The sequence below is a fragment of the Notamacropus eugenii genome, chromosome 7 (assembly GCF_028372415.1).
Source record: "Notamacropus eugenii isolate mMacEug1 chromosome 7, mMacEug1.pri_v2, whole genome shotgun sequence".
Lineage (NCBI taxonomy): Eukaryota > Metazoa > Chordata > Mammalia > Diprotodontia > Macropodidae > Notamacropus > Notamacropus eugenii.
Genome location: NC_092878.1, coordinates 56,495,163 through 56,517,938, shown reverse-complemented (window position 1 = coordinate 56,517,938; position 22,776 = coordinate 56,495,163). Strand labels below are relative to the sequence as shown.

Below are 22,776 nucleotides of genomic sequence, written 5' to 3'. Positions count from 1 at the left end.
AAAAGATGATTCACTATAAAACTATAAATTTACATTTCATACTATGTACTGTGAAAAGTTATATGAATACACATTGTTTTCAAAGCTACTCTGCTTTCTAAGTTTTCTTCTAAATTTTCTTTTATTCTCTATTATGCACTTTTTATATTTTTCTCCCCTCCCCCAGAAATGGCTACCATTAAACACAAATATTATACATACGTAGAACAATATTATACATGCTTCTATTTATCAGTTCTTTCTCTGGAGGCAGACAGCATCTTCCTTCATAGGTCCTTTGTAGTTAATTTGAGTATTTTTAATATTCAAAATGACTTAGTTGCTCAAAGTTGTTCTTAAAACAATACAGCTGTTACTATAGGTAATGTTCTCCTGGTTCTGCCAATTCTCATTTTGCTGTTCATTATTTCATGCAAGTCTTTCCATGTTTTTCTAAAATCAATGAGTTCATCATTTCTTATAGCATATACCATTGAATGGGTTTTTGGGGGCTGTTCACCCCGAGTCACCAGGTCTTATCTGACCAGCAAGCTGTGAGTAATGAATGAGGCGAGAAGCAAAGATATGAAGCAACTCCGTTTATTCCAACTAGCTCAGGCACTTATATAGTCTCATGTATGCCTTAGTTACGTAAGCAGCTCAAGCAAGATTAAACTAGTTTAAGTGAGTTTTTGCTCCTACTTTCCAGGAAGTATCTGGTAGTAAACAGGGGCGGAACCCTTCTTCCCAGTGCCATCTTGTCCATGCCTTACCAATCTCCCCTCAGTTTACCTGAGCCTTGACTGGTGTATGCCGTCCAAGAGAGCTGAGGGTTGTTAATTTCCTTACATTCCATCACAATCAAATACCACAACTTGTACAGTCATTCCCCAGTTGATAGGCATCCCTGCAATTTCCAGTTCTTTGCCACCACAAAGGGAGCTGCTGCAAATATTTTAAAACACATAGGTTCTTTTTCTTTTTCCCTAATCATTGTGAGAAGCAGACCTACTAGTGGTATTGCTGGGTCAAAGGGTATAGACATTTTAATAACTCTTTGAGCATAATTCCAGATTGTTTTCAAAAACTGGTTAGATTAGTTCATAGTTCCAACAATAGTGAATTAGTATCCCAATTTTTCCATATCCCTACCAACAGTTGTTTCTTTCCCTTTCTATCATTTTAGCCAGTCTGATAGGTATAAAGATTGTTTTAATTTGCATTTCTTTAATTAATAATGATTTAGAGCATTTTTTCATATGACTATATCTAGTTTTGATTTCTTCATCAGAAAATTACCTCTCCTTTGACCATTTATCAACTGAGGAATAACTTGTATTCTTCCATATTTGACAAAGTTCTTTATATATTTGAGATAAGAAACTTTTATCTGAGAAACTGTCTTTAAAAATCTTTTCCCAATTTTCTACTTTCCTTCTGATCTCAGCTACATTGGTTTTATTTGAATAAAATTTTTTAATTTAATGCAACTGAAATTATCCATTTTATACCTCATAATTCTCTCTATCTCTTGTTTATTAATAAATCTGATACTGTTAAACCTCCTTCCTTTACATTTTTTCATCAAGTTGCTTTAATATTTTTTTACTTTTTGTTCTTCCAAATGAATTTTGTTCTTACTTTTTCTAACTCAATAAAATAATTTTTTGGTAATTTAATTGGGATGGAATTGAATAAAATAGATCAGTTTAGGTAAAATTGTCATTTTTATTATATTAGCCCTGCCTACCCACAAACTACTGATATTTCTCCAATTACTTAAATCTGATTTTATTTGTATAAAAAGTTCTTAATAGTTTTGTTCGTATAGTTCCTGGGTTTATTTTGGCAGGTGTACGCCTAGCTATTTTATTCTGTCTACAATTATTTTAAATGGGGCACTTCTTACTATCTCTTCTTGCATAGTTTTATTGGTGATATATAGGAATGCTGATGATTTATGTGGGCTTCCTTTTATCCTAAATTTATAATCCTAAAATTATTGTTTTGACTAACTTCTTAGTTGAGACTTGAAGGTTTTCCAACTATATCATCATATTGTCTACAAAAAGAGATAACTTTATTACCTCATTGCCCATTATGATTACTTTGATTTCTTTTTCTTCTCTTATTGTTATGGTTAGGATTTCCAGTACAATACTGAATAATACTGGTGACAGTGGGCATCCTTATTTCACTCCTGATCTAGTTACTAGGAAGGCTTCTGGCATATCTCCATTATAAATAATGCTTGCTTATGGTTTTAAGTAAATGCTTCTTATCAATTTAAGGAAAAATCTATTTACACTTATACTTTCAAGTGTTTTAAATAAGAATGAGTATTGTACTTTATCAAAAACTTTCTGCATCTACTGATATCTTGTTGGTCACAATGTACAATCTTTGTAATATATTGTTGTATTTTATTTAGCATTTTTGTGTCCATATTCATTGATGAAATTGATCTATAATTTTCTTTCTCTGTTTTTACTCTTCCTGGTTTACATATCAATACCATAATTGTTTCATAAAAGGAGTTTGAAAGAACCACTTCTTTGCCTATTATTCCAAATAATTTATTTAATACTGGAATTAGTTGTTCTTTAATGTTTGGTGAAATTCACTTGTAAAACTGTCTTGTCCTGTAGGAAGCTCATTTGCAGCCTGTTTAATTTCTTTTTTCTAAAACTGGTTTATTTAGATATTCTATTTCCTCTTTTGTTAATCTAAGCAGTTTATATTTTTGTAAATATTCTTCCATTTTATTTGGAGAGTTAAATATATATGACATATAACTCCTAGTTAGGCAGAATAACTCTTTGTAACTGCTTTGATGTCATTTTTGTTAGTGGTATAGTAACCTTTTTCACTCTTTAGTAATTTGGTTTTCTTCTCTTTCTTTTTTTAACCATATTATGGTTTATCTATTTTATTGGTTTTTCCATAAAATCAACTCCTAGTATTATTTATTAATTCAATGGTTTTCTTACACTCAATTTTATAAATCTCACCATTAATTTTTATGATTTCCAATTTAATATTTAATTGGGGGTTTTCAATTTGTTCTTTTTCTAGCCTTTTTAATTGCATAAATACTTCATTGGTCTGCTCTAACTCTAATTTGTTGATAAGCACCTAGAGATAAAAATTTTCCTCTAATTACTGCTTTTGCTGTATTCCACAGGTTTCAATATGTTGTTTCATTGTTATCATTCTCTTTGATGAAATTATTGTTTCTGCGTTGTGTTTGTCCTTCATTTTCAAAGAGGACCATGACATCAGGAAAATGATGGCATGACTTGCAGTTGACTTTGATTTGAGTGAGAGAGGGCTGTGCAAGGTCACCAGCCTCACTTTCTCCACCACAGCCATCTGGGTGCAGTGGCCAAATATTCATCAGGACAACTGGAGATGGCCCAAGATACAATGGGAGACCCTGGCCCTTTTAGGTTGAGGTCTTTTCAGGTTCTCACTTTGAGTGAGGTAATATCCATTCAGTGAATAGGCCTCTTTAAGAAGTGAGTCAAGGGAAGGCCAACATTTGTTAATGCTGTATTTAAAATATGTGTATTGCCTCCTACCTAAATTGTAAACACCATTGGGAGACAAAGGGACAGATTATTGGAATTATTTATACTAGAGTAGTAAAGAGCAAATCATTTAAGTTCTCTGGGCCTTGGTTTCATCATCTGTAAAAAGAAGGTGTTGGACTCAGTGATCTCTAAGGTTGCTTCCAGCTCTAAGAGTATAGTCTTGGCATGGCATTTTGTACACAAAGAACACTCAAAAATAAATGACAGAAAGGGACTTCAAGCTCAAGCACTGGGACTAGAGTCAAAGGAACTGGTTCTGGATCACACTTGTTTCTGTGATTTGTTCTTTAAAACCCACTCATTCTTTCAAATTAGGTTGTGTAGCTTCCAATTAGCTTTTATTCTGTTTCCATGGTCCCTTATTCAATATAATTGTTATTGCATTGTGATACATTTAATATTTCTGCTTTTCTACATTTAATTATAAAATTTATATGATCTAATATATGTTAACTTCATAAAAGTAACATGTATCCTGAGAAAAAGGTGTATTCCTTTCTATTCCCATTCAATTCTCTCCAGATATCTATCATAATCTAGCTTACCTAAAATTCTATTCATTTCCTTGACTTCTTTCTTATTTATTTTTTTGTTAGATTTATCTAATTCTGAAAGGGGAAGAGTAAAGTCCTTCATTATTAAAGTACTATTTTCTATTTCCACCTGTAATTCATTTAACTTTCCTTTAAAAAGTTAGACACTTAGGTGGAGCCAATATGGTGAGTAAAGTCAAGGACTCTCCTGAGCTCTCCCCCAAACTTCTCCAAATACCTTTAAAAATAACTCTGAAACAAATCCTAGAGCAGCAGAACCCACAAAAAGATGGAGAGAAACAAATTTCCAGCCCAAGATAACTTGAAAGGTCTGCAGGCAAGGTCTGTTGTACCAAGGTGAAAGAGGAATACAGCCTAGCACAGGCCATACCAGTGCAGAACCAACCCCAGCAAACCTAGAGCAGGCCTTGGGGTAACTGAATCACTGGAAGCAGTGGCTGTTTCCAGATCTCTCAGGCCAGATGAAAAAGACAACTTAGAAGGTCAGCAGGAAACGTCTGTCATACCTGGGTGAGAGGGAGCACAGTCTAGTGCAGCCTGTACAAGCACAGTCCTAGCCCCAGCAAACCAGGAGCAGGCTTTGGGAGCAACTGAATCAGCAGCAGCACAGCAGCAGATGCTGCTTCTGGAGCTCTCAGCCCACAAATAGTAAGGGGCTTGTACAACTAGTCAGAAAGAGATTATAGGAGTCTTTCTCCTGGCACTGGGGCATGACTCTGTTGCTTTGCCCATGCTTAGATCCAGGTCACAGTCCTGGGTAAGGACCACTAGCATAGCAGAGCATAAGGCCACAGTGGAGAGGAAACCATTCTCACAGTTCCAGAGCCAAAAAGAGTGCTTATGATCATTCACAGACCAGAGCACAGGCCAGCAGAGGAGTAAACCCCTCTCCTTAGATCATACCATCTTGGAAGAACTAAAAACTTACAGGTCCCTATAAGTATCTCTGACAACAGCTGCACAAAACCCCTGAAGCTTGGGACAATGTGCCCCCCACCCTGGAAGCAGAACCCTATCTCAACAAAGAATTAAAAAGTCTAGTAATAGGCTGGGAAAATGAGCAAACAATGGGATAAAACTCTTGACTACAGAAAGTTATTATGGTGACAAGGAAGATCAAAACACACAAGTCAAAGCTCCTACATCCAATGCCTCTAAGAAAAATATGAATTGTTCTCAGGCCATGGAAGAGCTCAAAAAGGATTTTGAAAATCAAGTAAGAGAGGTAGAGGAAAAATTAGGGAGAGAAATGAGTGAGATGCAAAAAAAATCATGAGAAAGAGATAGCAGCTTGATAAGGGAGACTCAAAAAATACTGAAGAAAATAACACCTTAAAAAAAAAAAGGCTAGGCCAAATGGCAAAAGAGGTTCAAAAGGTCAATGAGGAGAAGAATGCCTTTAAAAAGGCCTAAAAAGCAGAACTGGACAAAAGGAAAAGGAGGTCCAAAAGCTCACTGAAGAAAATAATTCCTTAAAAATTAGAATGCAACAAATGGAAGCTAATGACTTTATAAGAAATCAAGAAACTATAAAACAAAACCAAAATTGAAAAAACAGAAGACAATGTGAAACATCTCTTTGGAAAAACAACAGACCTCGAAAATAGATCAGTTGCTTGTGGGTAGGCTGAGTCAATATAATAAAAACGACAATTCTACCTAAATTAATTTACTTATTCAGTGCTATACCAATCAAACTGCCAGGTAATTATTTTCTAGAGCTAGAAAAAATAATATCAAAATTCATCTGGAAGAACAAAAGGTCCAGAATATCAAGGAAACTAATGAAAAGAAATGCTAGGAAAGGTGACCTAGCCCTGCCAGATCTCAAACAGTATCACAAAGCAGCAGGTATCAAAACTACTTGGTACTAGCTAAGAAACACAGGCGTAGACCAGTGGAATAGATTAGGTGCTCAAGACACAGTAGTCAATGAATATAGCAATCTACTGTTTGATAAACCCAAGGACCTCAGCTTCTGGGATAAGAACTCACTATTTGGCAAAAACTGCTGGAAAAACTGGATAACAGGTGGCAGAAACTGGGCACAGACCAAGGCCTGACACCACACACAAGAATAAAGTCCAAAAGGATACTGATCTAGGTATAAAGATTGATACTATAAACAAATCAGAGGAGCAAGGAATAGTGTATTTGTCAGATTTATGGAGAATGGAGAAATTTTTCACCAAACAAGAGATTAGAGAACATTATAAAGTGCAAAATGGATAATTTTGATTACATTAAATTGAAAAGTTTATCAAGATTAGGAGAGAAGCAGAAAACCGGGAAAGAATTTTTGCAAGTAGTGTCTGTGATAAAGGCCTCATTTCTAAAATATATAGAGAACTGAGTCAAATGTACAAAAATACAAGTCATTCTTCAATTGATAAATGGTCAAAGGATATGAATAGAATAGTTTTCAGAGGAAGAAATTAAAGTTATCTATATTCACATGAAAAATGCTCTAAATTACTATTAGATGCAAATCAAAACAACTCTGAGGTACTTCATCACACCTATCAGATTGGCTAACATGACAGAACACGAAGATGATAAATGTTGGAGAAGATGAGGGAGAGTTAGAACATTGTTGGTGGAGCTGTGAGCTGATTCAACCATTCTGGAGAGCACTTTGGAACTATGCGCAAAGGGCTACAAAAATGTGCATACCCTTTGACCCAGCAATATTGCTTCTAGGACTCTATCCCAAAGAGATCACAGAAATGGGAAAGGGTCTCACATGTACAAAAATATTTATAGCAGCACTCTTTGTGGTGGCCAAAAACTGGAAACTGAGAGACAGCCTATCAATTGGGGAATGGCTGAACAAGTTGTGGTACATGAATGTAATGGAATACTATTGCGCTATAAGAAACGATGAACAGGAAGACTTCAGAGAGGCCTGGAAAGACTTATATGAACTGATGCTGAGTGAAAGGTGAAGAACCAGGAGAACTTTGTACACAGCAACAACCACAGTGTGTGAGGAATTTTTCTGGTAGACTTAGTCCTTCATTGCAATACAAGGACTTAAAAAATTTCCAATGGACTCTTGAGGCAAAACGCCTTCCACATCCAGAGAAAGAACTATGGAATTGGATCACAGATAGAAGCAGACCATTTTCTTTTGTATTACGTTTTGTTTTGTTTTATGGTTTCTCCCATTCATTTTAATTCTTCTATGGAACATGTATTTAACAGGAATGTACATGTAGAACCTATATAAGATTATAAGCTGTCTCAGGGAGTGAGGAGAGAGCAGGGAATGAGGGGGAGGGAAGTGAAAAAAATCTAAGATATATGGAAGTCATTGTTGAACAATGAAAACAAATAAAATAATTTAATTTAAAAAAAGAAATGATGTCTGTGATAAATAAAGAGAAGCATGGAAAGATCTATATGAACTAATGTAGAATGAAGTAAGCAGAGCCAAGAAAATTATATATTTATCTATCTATCTATCTATCTATCTATCTATCTATCTATCTATCTATCTAACATAGTAACTACAACAATGTAAATGGGAAGAGCAGTAAAAAATCAAAACTAAATATAACAAAATTATAAAGATCAAGTGAAACTCAAATAAGAAGATACCTCCAAACTATACCTTTATGGATATGGGAAGTCCACAGGTTTTACACACTGGACATGTTTTTGGACTTTAGGAAATATATCTTTCAGTTCCAACTTTTTTTTCCTCTCTAAAAAATATTGTAATATGGAAATGGCCTTTTAGAAGGGGAGAAGGAGCCATATTTGAGATAACTATGGTGATGTTATGTAAAAACTCATTTTTAAAAAAGAAAAAAAAAACAAGATATGGCAACTGCCTGGATGTACGAGGTGACTGAGAAGTGAAAAACCAAGATAACACCAAATTTCAACAAAAATAGGAAAATTTAGGAAAGGGGTAGGATTTGGGTCAAAAAAATGAATTCTGTTTGGGCAATACTAAAATGTATGTCAATAGACAGTTGCTGATGTGGGACTGGAGCTCAGGAGAGAAACTAAATCTGGATATACAGATCTTGGAGTCATTTGCATAGAAATGATAATGAAGTTAGTAAGTGAGAAAGTGTAAAATAAAAAGAGAGGGGCCTAGGATAAAGCCTTGTAGTAAATTCATAATTAGGATGCATAGATGATGACCTGAGAACAATTTATACAACAACAACACTATAAAGACTAACTTTGAAAGACTTGGACATTCTGAACAACATGATGACCAAGCACAATTGCAGAGCAGTCCAATGAAACATGGACTCAAAGTGTAGATTAGACAAGGAGAATGAAAACAGTTGTTTATGATGGTAAGCTGTGTGTACCTAAAGTAAAGTGGAGGTCATGACAGACAGTGGATTAGTTTGGACCCAGAAAGTTAGGGTGCTTATGAGAGTATGTTAAAGTTCCCTAATATAAAAGTAAGAATTGGAATTTAGAGGGAGAGTTAAGCCAGTTCCTGAATTCATTTAGAAAGGTGAGACAACGTCCTGGAAGCCTATAGATAAAATTGCCAGGATATAGACTCAGTGATAAATTTGGAATGTGTGAAGCTCAAAGAAGAAGACGCTGCTGAATGATGGCAGTAGGGGGAGAGTTTGCAAGTGGTACTGGGGAGCAAGGCATATTTCAGCTTTCCCTCTGGAACCAAAGAGTCAATGGTATGAGAGAAGGTGCAATTAGAACTGGAAAGAATGGTAAGACTCAGGTGACAAAGAATATCAATATATAATTTACTTAAGAAAGTACCTAAATCATTAACAACCACAAAAAATAGTCACTTTCAATAATAATTAAATAAATGTAAATTAAAACTATATACCACTCCAATTTCAAATCTACAAACATATTTGAAAGTGATACAGTTCCATGCTGGTATGATTATAGGCTAAGTCTCATTCATTCTCTACCATAATTGTACTCCAACAAGAACCACAAACATAATCACATCCTTTTACTAACTATACCTCACAATTGTCATTTTAGAGGAAAAAAAAAAGATTCATTTTAAAAATAATACAGTATCACTTGTAACTGAAAAAAACTGATAATAATATAAATGTCCAACACTTGGAGGATAGCTGAACAGTTATATTAACATATACCAAGTTCTACTTTAGTGTTTCATTATGGCATGAAAACTACTCTTGGTTTTCAAAGGCTATGTCAATGTAGTTATATCTCTGAAAGGTTGTCAGAGAGACCCTAAGAATTGCTCTGGCAGTAGACCAAATCTATTTTCTACAAATCAAATTAGTCATCTTGGTTATAGGAACCCCTAAAACAAAGAAAAATTTTAAAAAATTGTGCTCAGTCTTGTGTGACATCTCCCACCTTCTCCTTCATCAATTAGAGTGGAAACTGAAAAGCTCTTTTACTGACCTAAGGCTTTCCATGAAAGCAAGAGATGGTCCATCTTTTCTATATTAATATTTTACTACTATTGCTATATGACAGTAAGACTGGGCACACCTTTATCTCTGAAGAACTGAAGATAAGAATCAAATGCGGATAGAGAGGTAGACATGAGTAGACTACAACATATAATTGACAAGGGACTCAAAAGGATAAGATGTCATATCGTGAGGATGAAATGAAGTACTTGTAAAGTGTTTAGCATGGATCCTGGCACATAATAGGGAATTAATAAATGCTTGTTTCCTTCTTCTTCCCTTATCAAGGAATCATATAATAGGAAAAGAAGATGGGCTGGACATGTAGTATGAGGTATGATGGGTGGATGGCCATATAACACACTGGCACTCTAACAGTATCAAGAGAAAGTGAAGAGGGTTTCTACTATAGTACTGGGCCAATTTGGGGGGAAACATATTCATGAGTCTCACAAATTAGGTAGGCTTGCAATTTGCATAATTGTAAGGAATTACCATACTAATAAGCTCATAAATCCCTTTGAATATATAAATAAAATGGAATGTAATAGTGCTATTAAAATATGAAGAAAATACATTTGGAAAGACAAAGGAAATTAAACTTCAAAGAATTAGAATCAGAACAGTATCTATACTATGACTTTAAAAAAGGAAAACTATATAACAATACTTAAATTAACCAAGAGAATGAAAGGGGATACAAAGAGTAACCAATATACATACAAATTGTATGGAGAAATTAATTTTTAGTGTAAACTGTAATGTACATTAATTATTTTTAAAAGAGAGAGCACTATAATTGCCTTCAAGGAGTGTAAGTCACTGAACTATATCTCAAAATGCTGAGAGGAGTCAACAAGTGAACAGGCAAATATTTATTAATGTGCCAGGGTCTATACAAAGCACTAGAGAATACAAGGAAAAGCAAAATAGCCCGACTTCAAAAAGCCCACATTCTATTGGGAAAGACAACATGCAAACAAACTATGTACAAACAAGATACATACAAGATAGGATAAACAGGAGATAATCACTGAGGGAAGACACAGGGATTGGGATAGGTATCTTGAGGAAGATCAAACTTTAGTTGAGACTTGAAAGAAACTAGGAAAGCCAGGAGGGAGAGAATTCCAGGCCTGTGGGGGACAACTAGTGAAAATGCATGGAATTGGGAGATGGAAGTATCTTCTGAGAGGAACAGCAAAGAGGTCAGTGTCACTGGCCTGTACAGTATGTGGAGGGGATGACTAAGCATTTAAAAAAAAAATTAGAAAGGTAAGAAGGGGCCAGGTTATGAAGGGCTTTAAAAGCCAAACAGATGATTTTATTTTTGATCCTGAAGGGAAAAGGTAGCCACTAGACGTGTTTATGAAATAGGAGGAGAAGAAGGACAAAGGGAAGGTGACATGATCACTTTTGATAGCTCAGTGGAGGATAGACTGGAGGGAGGAAATACTTGAGGTAGAGATCAACCAGAAGGTAACTGCAATAATCCAGTCGGAAAGTGGTGATAGTTTGTTACCAGGGTCGTAACAAGGTCAGAGGAGGAAGGGGGCACATAGGAGAGATGTTGCAAAGGTGGAAATCAACAGACTTGGCAACCGATTGGTTATGAGGATGAGAGAAGCAGAGGAGAACACCTGGGTGACTAGGACGGTGGTGGTGCCCTCAACAGTAACAGGGAAATTCAAAATGAAAGAGGGTTTAGGGGTGGGAGGGTGGGGAGATAAGAGTTTAGTTTTGGACATGTTGAGTTTAAGATGTTTATGGGAAGACAGAAAAGGCCATTAGAACTGTTAATTAAGAGATCATTGGTAACTTTAGAGACAGAAGTTTCAGTTGAATGATGACACTGGAAGTCAGACTACAGAGAGAAGAGAGTGGAAGGAACAAAAATGGAGGTATAGCTTACAGAAGGCTTTCAAAAGCAGTTTAGATATAAAAAGGAAGAAAAATATGGGATGGACAGATAAAGTGAGGGTTTTTTAAGGATGGGGCAGATATGGGCATGTTTGTAGGCAGCAGGAATGCAGCCAATCAACAGGGAGAGACTGAAGACTAGTGAGAGAATGGAGATGACAAAGAGGGCAATATCCTGGGGAATGGGATCACTTGTGCATGTAGAGGGGTTTGCCTTGAGAAGGACCACTTCCTCATGTTAAATAGGCTATGGAGAAAACAGTGGGAAAAGGCATCTGAGTGATATAAGAAAGGAGAAGAGGAAGCTCTCAACAAATGGTCTCATTTTTTTAAAGTGAAATACAAATAAGATTCTAAGCTGAGAGCATAGAAAGAGAAGCCAAGGGAAGTATGAGAGGGGTGAAAAGGTTAAAGCTGTTGTGAAGGTGATAATGAATCAATTAGAGAGATGCAAAAAAAGACTGCTTTACTACAATGAGGGCCCAAGCAGAGACTGAAATATAAATCTGTAGCAGATACAATTAGCACCCGTTCCTGATCTCTCATTCAACAGTACATAAATAAGAGCAAAAATATCAGATGATGGGTGTCATCCAAGGCCCAAGCATGGCAGGGAATGACCAAAAACAGGATAATAGGGCAACTGCAGAGCACAGTGTAGAATTGAACTGGTTCACAAAGAGGTCTGGATGGGGAAAAGAAGAGAGTGTAGCCAGGGCTGGAGAGATGGCCTATGAAAGAACTGCAAGGCAGCATGACTGGAAGTCATGGTGAGGACAAAGAAAAGGATTAGACTTCATAAGAGAAAGGAAAAGATGGAATGATAAAAGATTATAATCCAAGGTATTTCAGAGTTCAAGAAATAGAATAAAGAAGTAGAATATTTGTGGGTGATGGCAAGGTCAAGGGTTTGATCATTTCTATCTATAGTTGAGGTTGAGTGGAAACAGTAGGTTAAATTTAGGAACTGGGAAGTTAGGTTGCTTGAATGTATACTGAAGTCTTATAGTACAGAGCAGGAGTTGGGAAGAAAAGAAAGACTGTAAGCCAGGCAATGTACTAACTCACTGAGGAAGGAAAATGGTGGGGGAGAAGGGTAGGAAGGGGACTGCTAGGCTGTTAAAAAATAATAGATAAGAGCTACCAGAATCTCAAATGGGTGATAAATATGAACTGAACCACCCTCAAACGAGAAGAGATTGCTGCCTAATGAAAGTTGAGGAAGAATCTGGAGGTTGCAATGAGGAATAAGGAGTGTGATAATTCCACTACCATGATTAGTGAGTTAGAGGCATGAGTGAAAGTAAAACCAGTTCTAGAAAGTGTAGGAAGCTGAATCATTAAGAAGGCATCAGTGAGTGCCAGCAGATGAAAGAACAAATAAAAAAGTTTAAAATGAAAGCATATTTCTTCACTGTGGAGCAGGCATTCCAGAAAGGGCAGGTAGATCTAGAGTGAGATACTGGGAGAACTGGGTTGAGAAGAATAGGAGTGACAGAACAGGTAGTGGAGGACAGGGAAAAGGGTTTGTATAATGACAGCCAGAGGTGCAGAACTATTGAGATAGGGCAATTATACTGAGTGAGAGTATGTTAACCATGAGGAATGAATTCAGGCAATTATCAGGAACTGGAAAGAAGTCCATTGGGGGACAGAGTGATTGGGAGGTAGGTATTAGATTGTTCAGGGCCCTCTCTTGATATCCATCCTTCTGGTAGGTGATGATGTTGAGTCCTGTAAGGCCCAGAAGGCCCAACTCAAAATGGACAGTAACAGATGAAGTTGAACAGATGGCAAAAATTGGCAATCTGATGTGAGGTCAGGTCAGGCATGGCTTCCTGCGAGATGGAGAAGGTTCTGGGGTGGAGACAGAGACAGGTTTGATATCTGGATCAGGGCTGACTGATAAAGGGTACCTGGGAAGAATCAAGAGTGAGGAAGTTACAGGCAGGAAGGCTGGTTGGCTAAAGGTTGATGTTGAGGGGAAGAGAGAAGGCACAGGAGGACTAGGGCTAGATCTGGCCAAACTGCTCTCTCTGAGAAGTCCCAAAGTCAAAAACAGAAGCCACAGGCAGGTCAGGAATGGATCTGAAAGAACCTGTGGAAATTGCAGCCGAGCTACTATCCATGATTTTGAAAAGTCATGGAAAATGATGGAGGAGCTAACAAACAATTTAAGAATCCAGAAAGAAGTAGTTCAAGGCCAAGGGACCACAACCAGGATCACAATAAGACCTGGCAGCCTCTACCATAAACAACAAGAGATCTCGGAATACAATATTTCAAAAGTTAAAAGATATAGGTCTATAACCAAGAAGAACTTAGGTTGCAAAGCTAAATTTAATCCTACAGTGGAAAAAAATGGGTTGTTAATGTGTGAGAGGGCATTTAAACATTTCTGATGAAAAGACTAAAGCAACCTAAGCAACATTTATAGAAAACTTTAAGCATTATAAAGCACTTTAATACAATATTTCCTCTGATTCTCACAACCACCATGGGTATAAGTGCCATTTTATAGAAGAAGAAACTGAGGCTGAGAGAGGTTAAGTGACTTCAAAGTCACATAGCAAGGAAATATATATGGCAGTATTCAAATTCAAAGCTTCCTAACTCTAAGTCCAATATTCTATTCACTGTGCCACCTACTTGCTTCCCACATGTCCTGAACCGAAACAATACAAATACATGTATCAAAAGAAGTCTAGGAAGGTAAATGTATTTGAGCAACTAGTAGGGGCTGTATAATTATGTAATGATAATATTCTAAAAGGAGGAGAAGAAACAAGTGTCCTTTCAAAACCATAATGTCTTCAAAGCATACTAAGAGTTAAATAAGAAGGCAGAGGACCTGGTGTTAAATTGATTCAGTTCTGAAGGGGAAAGAGGAAGGTTAAAAGGAATACATTAAATAGAAAGGAGGATGAAGAGGGTAGAGCTTGCTATATCTCATAATTGGGGAGTGTGAGAAGAATCACGATATAGATATGAAGCAAGGGATTAGGAAAGAGAAGATGAGATGAACCTCAGTCTTATCTGAAACAAAGAAAGTCTGAATGAACACACAGATATTGCTTTGTGTGTGTGTGTGTGTGTGTGTGTGTGTGTGTGTGTGTATGTGTGTTTATACACTGAAGATATACATCAAATTCAAGAGACAAAAAGGATGATTGGGGAAATACAAGGGAAGCAGGGTGAGAGGCTGAATGTTATCAGAGGAAATAGTCACAGCAAAACAAAATTCCTGATTCTGAAAAGAGAAAGGTAGAGGAAGAGAAAGGAAGGGAGAATAGGGAAAGGAAAGGGAAAGAAAAGGAGAAAAAGAATCTAAGGGGCTGTCCATTACTGCGAACAACCTGTGACCTGTGAACGTAATCGAATATTATTACACCATAATAAATGACAAAAGGAATATTTCAAAGAATTCTGGGTAGTATGTAAAGAGTAGAACCTGGAGGGCAATTTATACCAGGACAACAATATTGTAAACAAAAACAGTTCTGACAGCCTTAAGAACTATCAAAGCAAAAAACAACCATGTCTCCAGCCACCGTGTGGATTTGCTCTCTCCGACTATGCATATTTGTCACAAAAGGTTTTTTTTTCTTGATTTTTAACTGAGAGGAGATGGGACGGGGAGAGAAAACAAGGGTTAGTAACACTGATGCCAAAAAAATAGGTCCAATGAAACATTTTAAAGATAGAAGAAAGAAAGAAGAAAGTTCAGAAGGAAGCACAGACAAGAAGGGCAGTTTTAAAACTACTATGTGCAATTTACGGTACACTTTTTTTAATCAAGCAGTATAAAAGGTGATTCATAGTTTTATATATGATCCTTTTTCTGTTCTGCTGTGTATATGCAAATACTCATTGTCTTTTATATTTAAAATGAACAAAAGACCAGAAGGAAACTGAAATAAGACAGCTTTGAAAATTACATGTTGAATTTATTACATAATTAAAAGGAAAAGCAAAGTGAATGTAAAAGAAATTCAGTTTCCTGAACAATTCTTTTTTCCTATTCTACTTTGTATATGTAAAAGTCCATTTTATTTACTGTATGTTAAGTTCTAATTTTTTAAAAGGAATTTTTAATTAAAAAAGACAGAGAACTGGAAAGGTTCTACAAGGGTTGGAGGCAATATACTGACTTTCAAGAAGAAAAAAATGCACACATCAAACTATACAGTCTGATTTAGATTCTCAGAAAAATTCTAGACTCTATTATTAAAGAGATAGTTTAAGGGAACCCAAGAAGGGAAACCGTGTATCACATGAGCCAGCACAGGTTCATAAACAACATTTATTCTCAGATGAACCTGATTTCTTTTTTTGATAGGTTACTAGACTGGTCCTTCTCTGATGCTTTTTATCAGTGAGTTGGAGGTTACTTTAGGTTCTCCAGGGTTAAGTCACCACAGAATCAATTACGACAAGTTACACCTAACTGAAAATAGACTACATGACTCTTATCTAATAAACCTGAATAAATATGGAGAAACTTTCTACCAAAAGGATGGGCATCAGGTGATGAGGTTTGTTTTTTTTTAATCCATAATGACTTTTGAAAATAGCAGTTTTAAGGCAATTTAAGGCAAAAGGCAGTTAGGATTTGTACCAGAAGCATGAGTACTGGCATAGATGAATAATAAATATTCCAAAGTACTAAAAACTAGATTGGTATGTCAGGGGAATGTTATAGACAAAGTATACCTGAATTTCAGTAAGACATTTTATATTTTATCCATAACTTTGTACAAAAAAAAAAAAAAAAGATGAGACATGAGCTACATAATAATAACACAGTTAAAAAGATTCAGAACTTGTTGAATAAATAGACCCAAAGAGAGGATTAATTGACCTATGACAGCCTGGGCTAAATAGTGGAGGAGTCTAGGGAGTTGAACTTGGCTTTATGATGGTCAACATTTTTATCAATAACCTGGACAAATGCATACGTGATCTCCTTATCAATTCTGAAGAGAACAGAAAACTGGGAGGTAGCACCAATATAATGGACATCAGTCACAATTTCAGAGAGCCAGAACAAAAGGCCAAATCTAATAAGATTGAACCAGTTCTTATAACGAGCTAGAAGGGACCTCAGACATCATCTTAAACAACCTTCTAATTTTATACAGATGAGAAAACTGAGGCCTAAAGAATTTGCCAAAGGGATAAGGTAGCAAAGCCAGGACAAGAACCTGGGTCCTCTGACTCCAAACTCAGAGGCCTTCCCATATCTCTGGGTGTCATATTTTAGGAAGCACACTGATGAGCCAGAGCATGTGCAAAAGAGGGTAACAAAGATGGCAAAGGGGCTTGAAACAATGCCATACTACATCAGCGGAAGGAACGAGAAACAATTGACTTCAGCCTGGAGTAGAGAGATAGACAAAATCATCTGTCTTCAAATCTGTGAAGACCTGTTATATGAAAGAGGATTTGATTTATCTGACTTGATCTAGAGGGCAGAACTAAGAGCAGTGGAGATGACCACTAAGGTTCCTTCTAACTCTGAGATTCTAAGAAAGGGGTTAACTTAAAAGAATATGGAAGATAAAGCAATGATGACCACAATAAGGGTGGGGTGTTTAAAGAAGCCTTTTTTTGTGGGAGCTATTTCTCATGCCTACCACCCCAATTCATAGAATCTTTTGAGGGTATCTGTCTTTAACAGAAGTGACCTCTTCTTGTTTAAGAACAGGTATCCCTAGAGAAGATTCTGGGAAGATGGGGGAGTAGGTCAGCAAACTTTCAGCTCTCCAAATTTTCTCAATGAAAAAAGACGGAACATCACCTAAAAGCAACAGAAATAAACAAGGGGTAAAGGAGCTGTCCTCCTAAAACAATTTGAGAAGAAAGTGCAAACACCTCCAGGCTAACTGGAGAATCAACAAACAATAAGCCCTGGGGGCAACTGGGTGGAAGAGCAGCCTTACTCTTAGGAACTTTGATTTTGCAGTGTAGGGGGGTCTGATGGCTGAATTGGAGAAGACTGAGCAACCTTCCACTGGCAAAGGGTGCCAAGCACAGCAGTGCTGACCCGACTGCTAACCAGACTGCTGACTGGATATGTCAAGCTGTGGCTGGGGAAAGAGGGAGCTAGCACGTGTCTGGCGAGTGCAGTAGTGAGGGGCAAGGAACAGGTTGACTGTGGGTACTTGCAGGAGAGCAGAGTCGCTGGTTTCAGTTCTGAGGCAGAGAGGATGGCTGTAGTTTGCAATCGCTGGAGGGACCACAGGAAGCAGGATCATTTGTGGGACACTGGAGTTGGAGGCCCTGCCTGTAGCCTGGGAGTACAGAAGAGAGCCCATGGTTGAGCCCCAAGCCAGACCTCAGAAAATAATAGTAGGGGAGACTTGGGACTTGAAGTATCATCTCTTATACCTTGGGACTACAACTTGATTACACTAATAGTTACTTAAAACAAAAATAATACAAAAAATAAATAAATGGAAATGAGTAAGCAAAGGAGAAGGAACCTAACTATAGATGGTTGCTATGGGGATGGAGAAGTTCTGGGTACATAGTCAGAGGAAGATAATGGAGCTTAAAAAGCCACTTTTTTTTTCCAATGAGAAATGTCAAATGGTGATAAGAACAAAAAGAGTTCTTAGACGAACTTAAAAAGGACTTTAAAAAGCAAATAAGGGAGACTGAGGAAAAAATTAGGAAAAAAGATAAGAGCAAGCCAAGAAAATCAAGAAAATTATGAAAAGAAAGTCAACCAACTTGATACAGAGAATCAAAAACTTAAAGGAAGAAAATAATTCCTTGAAAACTAGAACTGGGCAAGGGAAAGCTAATGAGGTTCTAAGATACCAAGAAATTATAAAACAAAATCAAGATTGAAAAAATAGAAGAGAAAGTGAAACATCTCATCAGAAAAACAATCAATCTGAAGAACAGATGGAGAAATAAGAATAATTGGACCACCTGAAAATTATGATTAAAAAAAGAATCTTGATATGATATTACAATAAATTATCAAGGAAAATTGCCCTGAAGTTCTACAAGAATGCAAAGCAGAAATAGAAAAAAAAATCTACTGATCATCACCTGAAAAAGATCCCAGGAGGAAAACTTACATGAATATCATAGCCAAAGGAGAAAATATTGGCAGCAACAAGAAAAAAAATGTAAATACCATGGAGCTACAATTAGGATTACACAAGACCTGTCAGCTATTATGTTGAAGGGCTGTAGGTCTTGAAATATATTCCATAGAGCAAAAGAGTTGGGGCTACAACCAAGGGTAACTTACCCAACAAAGTTAAGTATAAACTTCAATGGAAAAAATGGACAATTATGAGATGAAAAGACTTTCAGGTTTTTGGGACAAAAACCTCAGAAACTTAAGGGAAATTTCAACATATAACATCCAGGAGAAATATAAGATAAACATTAAAGATCAATTGTAAGGGACTCAATAAGGTCAAATTGTTTACTTCACATAAGTGAAAATACTGTCATTATGATTTGTGTAGTTTGAAAGAAAGACTTGGGTTGAGCTAAGTATGATGGAGAGACGCTAAAAAAATAAAACTGTATAGGGAGATAAAAAGGAGTAATTTTCTCATACAAATGAGGCATAAAAGGAAAAACTGATACAGAAGAAGCTAGTAATAAGGAGGGTGGGTAGTGCTAGAACCTTACTCTCATTGGGAATGGATTAAAGAGGGAAATTATATATATATATTAATACATATACATATATACACACATACATGCATACATATATATCTAGAAGTATAAAAGTCTTCTAAATTCAGAAAGAAATAAGAAGGCAAGGGAATAAAGTGGGAGGAGAGGATAAGGGAGGGACTAAGAGCGGTGGATAGATTAAGGAATAGGGGGGCAAGGTAGCAGATACAAGTAAAGCAGAGGAGTGAAAAGAGATAGGGCAAATAGGATGAGAAGGACAGTGAGGAAGAACAGAAGGAGGAAAATACACAAGTAACTGTAGCTTTGAATGAGAATAGGATGAATTTACTCATAAAATGGAAATGGACAGCTGATTAAAAGTTCAAATTCAACAATATGTTGCTTTCTGTAAACATAAAAATGAGAGATATACACAAAGATAAAATAAAAGGCAGGAGTAGAATTCATTACATTAAAAAAATCAGAGATACTAATCATGACCTCAGGCAAAATTAAAGTTAAAACAGATTTAATCAAAAGTGAAAAATAGAGAAACTATATTGTGAGCAATGTTATTCAACATTGTTTCAGACCATTTAAAATACTTAAATAATATAAATTACACCTGAGTATGGTATACCTGCTAAAACAGACATAAGAATTATACGAATATAAGCATAAAACACTTTTTATACAAATAAACTTGGATCTAAATAATTGAAGTAATATTTATTGTTCATGGGTATGAAAAGCCAATATAATTTTTAAATGATAATTTTACCTCATCTATTTATTCAATGTCATCCCAATTAAATTACTAAAAATTACTTTTCTGAGTTAGAAAAAATAATAACAAAGTTTATCTGGAAGAGCAAAAGGTCAGGAACTTCAAAGAAACCAGGAAAAAAGATGTAAAGGAAGTAGATTCAGTAGTATCAGACTTTAAACAATATTATAAGGGAGAGAGCATTGCTGAAATACAAAAAGGATAATTTCGATTATTTTAAATTAAAATTTTCTTGCATAAATAAAACCTGTGTAGCCAAGAATAGAAGAAATGCAGAAAAATGGGGGAAAGCTCATAGACAATTACTCAGATAGGATGTGATTGGGTCGGAGTATTGCTGTGGTGTAGTAAATGATGAGCTAGTGGACGTAGAAAAATATGGAAAGACTTGGACCTATGAAAGAAGATGCTATCTACCTTCAGAGAAACCAATGACAGGTGGAGATAAGCATAGTACAGTCTCACAAATATGTGTATAAGTGTATATGTGCTTATAGATATCTATGTATATTTATATATCTATGTATAATTATCTCTCTACATATAATTCTATGTATATGTACATATATATAAAAAATACATACATATGCATATATCCACACTTAATTGTAGCCTTCTTTAGGGTAAGAGAGGAAAGGACATAGAAAAAAATAAAGTAAAAAATGCATAGCAGTGAACAAAAGAAAATCCTTAAGGAAGCAAAGAAAAGCTGGGCAGCTTTGAAAACAATGTACAGTATTTATTATGTAGGTTTTCTTAAAATGGAAGTTTATTTTTTTATACTGAATCCTCTCTTATGGTCTGCTGTGTACAAGGCAATGGTTTTTTTTTCTTTTCTCATTTTGTATTTAAGTTTAAAATTAAAATTTACCCCCTCCAAAAAAAAGAACAGGTCTCCCTATCTTACCCAGCCTGAAAGTGGAAGGGCTACCCACAGGTCCCATCCCACAATCAGTACCAGAGCTTTGACCTCCTCGATTTCCCACCTACGCTAGTTCTTTCTTCCTTTGACAACCTGGTTCTCCACCCCCAATATCCCGGGGACTAACCCTATTAATGTCAAACTGAGAGAGGACATTCCATCAGTATAGGTCACTACAGCTCACAACTCCAGTGCTCAAGATCCACCAGTCTCAGCTCTAAAACTCTATGTAGAAATAAAGATGCTTTCATTTTTGTCTTTATGTCTCTAAGACCTAGCACAATCCTTGGCACATGGTAGGACCTTAATAAAAGCTTAGTGAATTATAAATCAGTTGATTCCTCTCTTTCTCTCAATTTGATGGCCTCTAAGTTGACAAAAACAGTCATTTGCCCCCTTATAAAATCAAACTTTTAAAATAATGATGAAAATATCCTTATGATTTTAAAAAGGAGAACTTACCTCTTCTAATTCTCTTTCTATTTGATTTTTCCTCTTTTGAAACTGCTTTATTGTTTTCAGTTCTATCCGAATTAAGCCAATTTCTTTGTTTTTTTGATTGTATTGCCCCTCCAATTCGTTAATTTTTACAGCGTAGCGTTCTTGCTGTAAATAAGAAATTAAGAAAAAATTAGTATAAAGTGTTAGTGTTTAGTATTAAAAAAGAAGAGTAGATTCACATATTGTGTCTTACTGAAGCTCATTATAATAAGAACTTCTAAAAAATGGTACATGAGGTAATTTTTTGCACCTGAAAAAGTTGAACCTAGAGGTTGCTAAGAGGAGAGAGATTGGATTCCTAACAGGAGAGAATATCTATCAAAATATTCACTCAATTAGATGGAAAATATGCTTCTGGCTAATTTTATGGTTAACTAAGTAATACTGAAAGCCTCTTCTGGTTCAGCCTTTGTGCTGAAAGTCTTTTCTACTAAATTTTAAGCTCTATGAGATTGGCATATATTGTCTTATTTAATTTTTTTGGTATCCCTCAGAGTTTAGCAGAGTTCTGTACTGTGCAGGTAATTAATGTTTGATTAAGTTACAGTAAAATATATTTTTATGTCTTATTAAGTACAGCAGTCAATCTTTTTTGATGATCATTATCTCATAGAGTTGCTCACTATTAATATAACAGATTTCCATTATATAGGACTATTAATATAGATTGGTAGGAGATCATGATTAAGTCTATACTAAATTTCGAATATACCACAGAAATATTTGGGGTTTTTCATTAAAATTGTGAAATTTTTCAACTGCATCTCCAATATTAGTTTGTTTTATCATATTGCTTGTTGGCCTCTTTTTGATTAGGCAAAGCACAATTTTAAAAAAATCATACTTAATTGTGGGTACTGGTTGCTTCCACATCAGTGATTTTTTCCAGACAAATGAAGTTTGCTTCTATATGCACCAACATTTTTAAAACTATTAACTGTTTTCATTAGAAATTTTTCTAAAATGTATTATATTTTAGAATATCTGTCTTATTAATCAGTACACATACATCAAGGATCAGTAATATTCTTGTGAGGAAGTACTGAGATTACAGAGGACAGGGGTAAGAGGCATAAAGGAAATAAGTATCTGAGTATGGGAATGAGTGCATTGAGCATACAATGAAAACTATCCAGTAAAACTAGTATATTATGGAAACAACCAATAGTGAAGGAATCTCTCTGTACTGGTTCTTATGGGATTTGTTAGGTGTATGAACAGGCATTTGCCAATTCTGATCACCAAGCTAATCAGTAAGCTCCCCATGTTTAGATGTAGTCTTACTGGTTAAAGCCTACAAGCATTTGTCAGAATTTCTAATACTGACAAAAACCATTAGAAGAGAAGGAGTGGGATGATGCTAAACAATCAACTCAGAGTTCTATCATGTAGGTCTTTGAGATCAACTTGGTAGGGGCCCTTGCTATACATAATTTGACCCTTTCTTGATATATTCAATTACCATTATGCATAT

At 35.8% G+C, this 22,776-nt stretch overlaps 1 protein-coding gene across 5 annotated transcripts in view; it reads right to left on the bottom strand.

Annotated features, from left to right (window-relative positions):
• Positions 1–22,776, bottom strand: part of BBOF1 (basal body orientation factor 1) — a 97,311-nt gene that overhangs the window by 44,358 nt on the left and 30,177 nt on the right. For all 5 annotated transcript variants that reach the window (XM_072624883.1, XM_072624881.1, XM_072624880.1 and 2 more), the window contains one exon: positions 21,264–21,407. In XM_072624883.1, the coding sequence (XP_072480984.1) occupies positions 21,264–21,407 (144 nt within the window). The remainder of the gene's footprint in view (positions 1–21,263; positions 21,408–22,776) is intronic.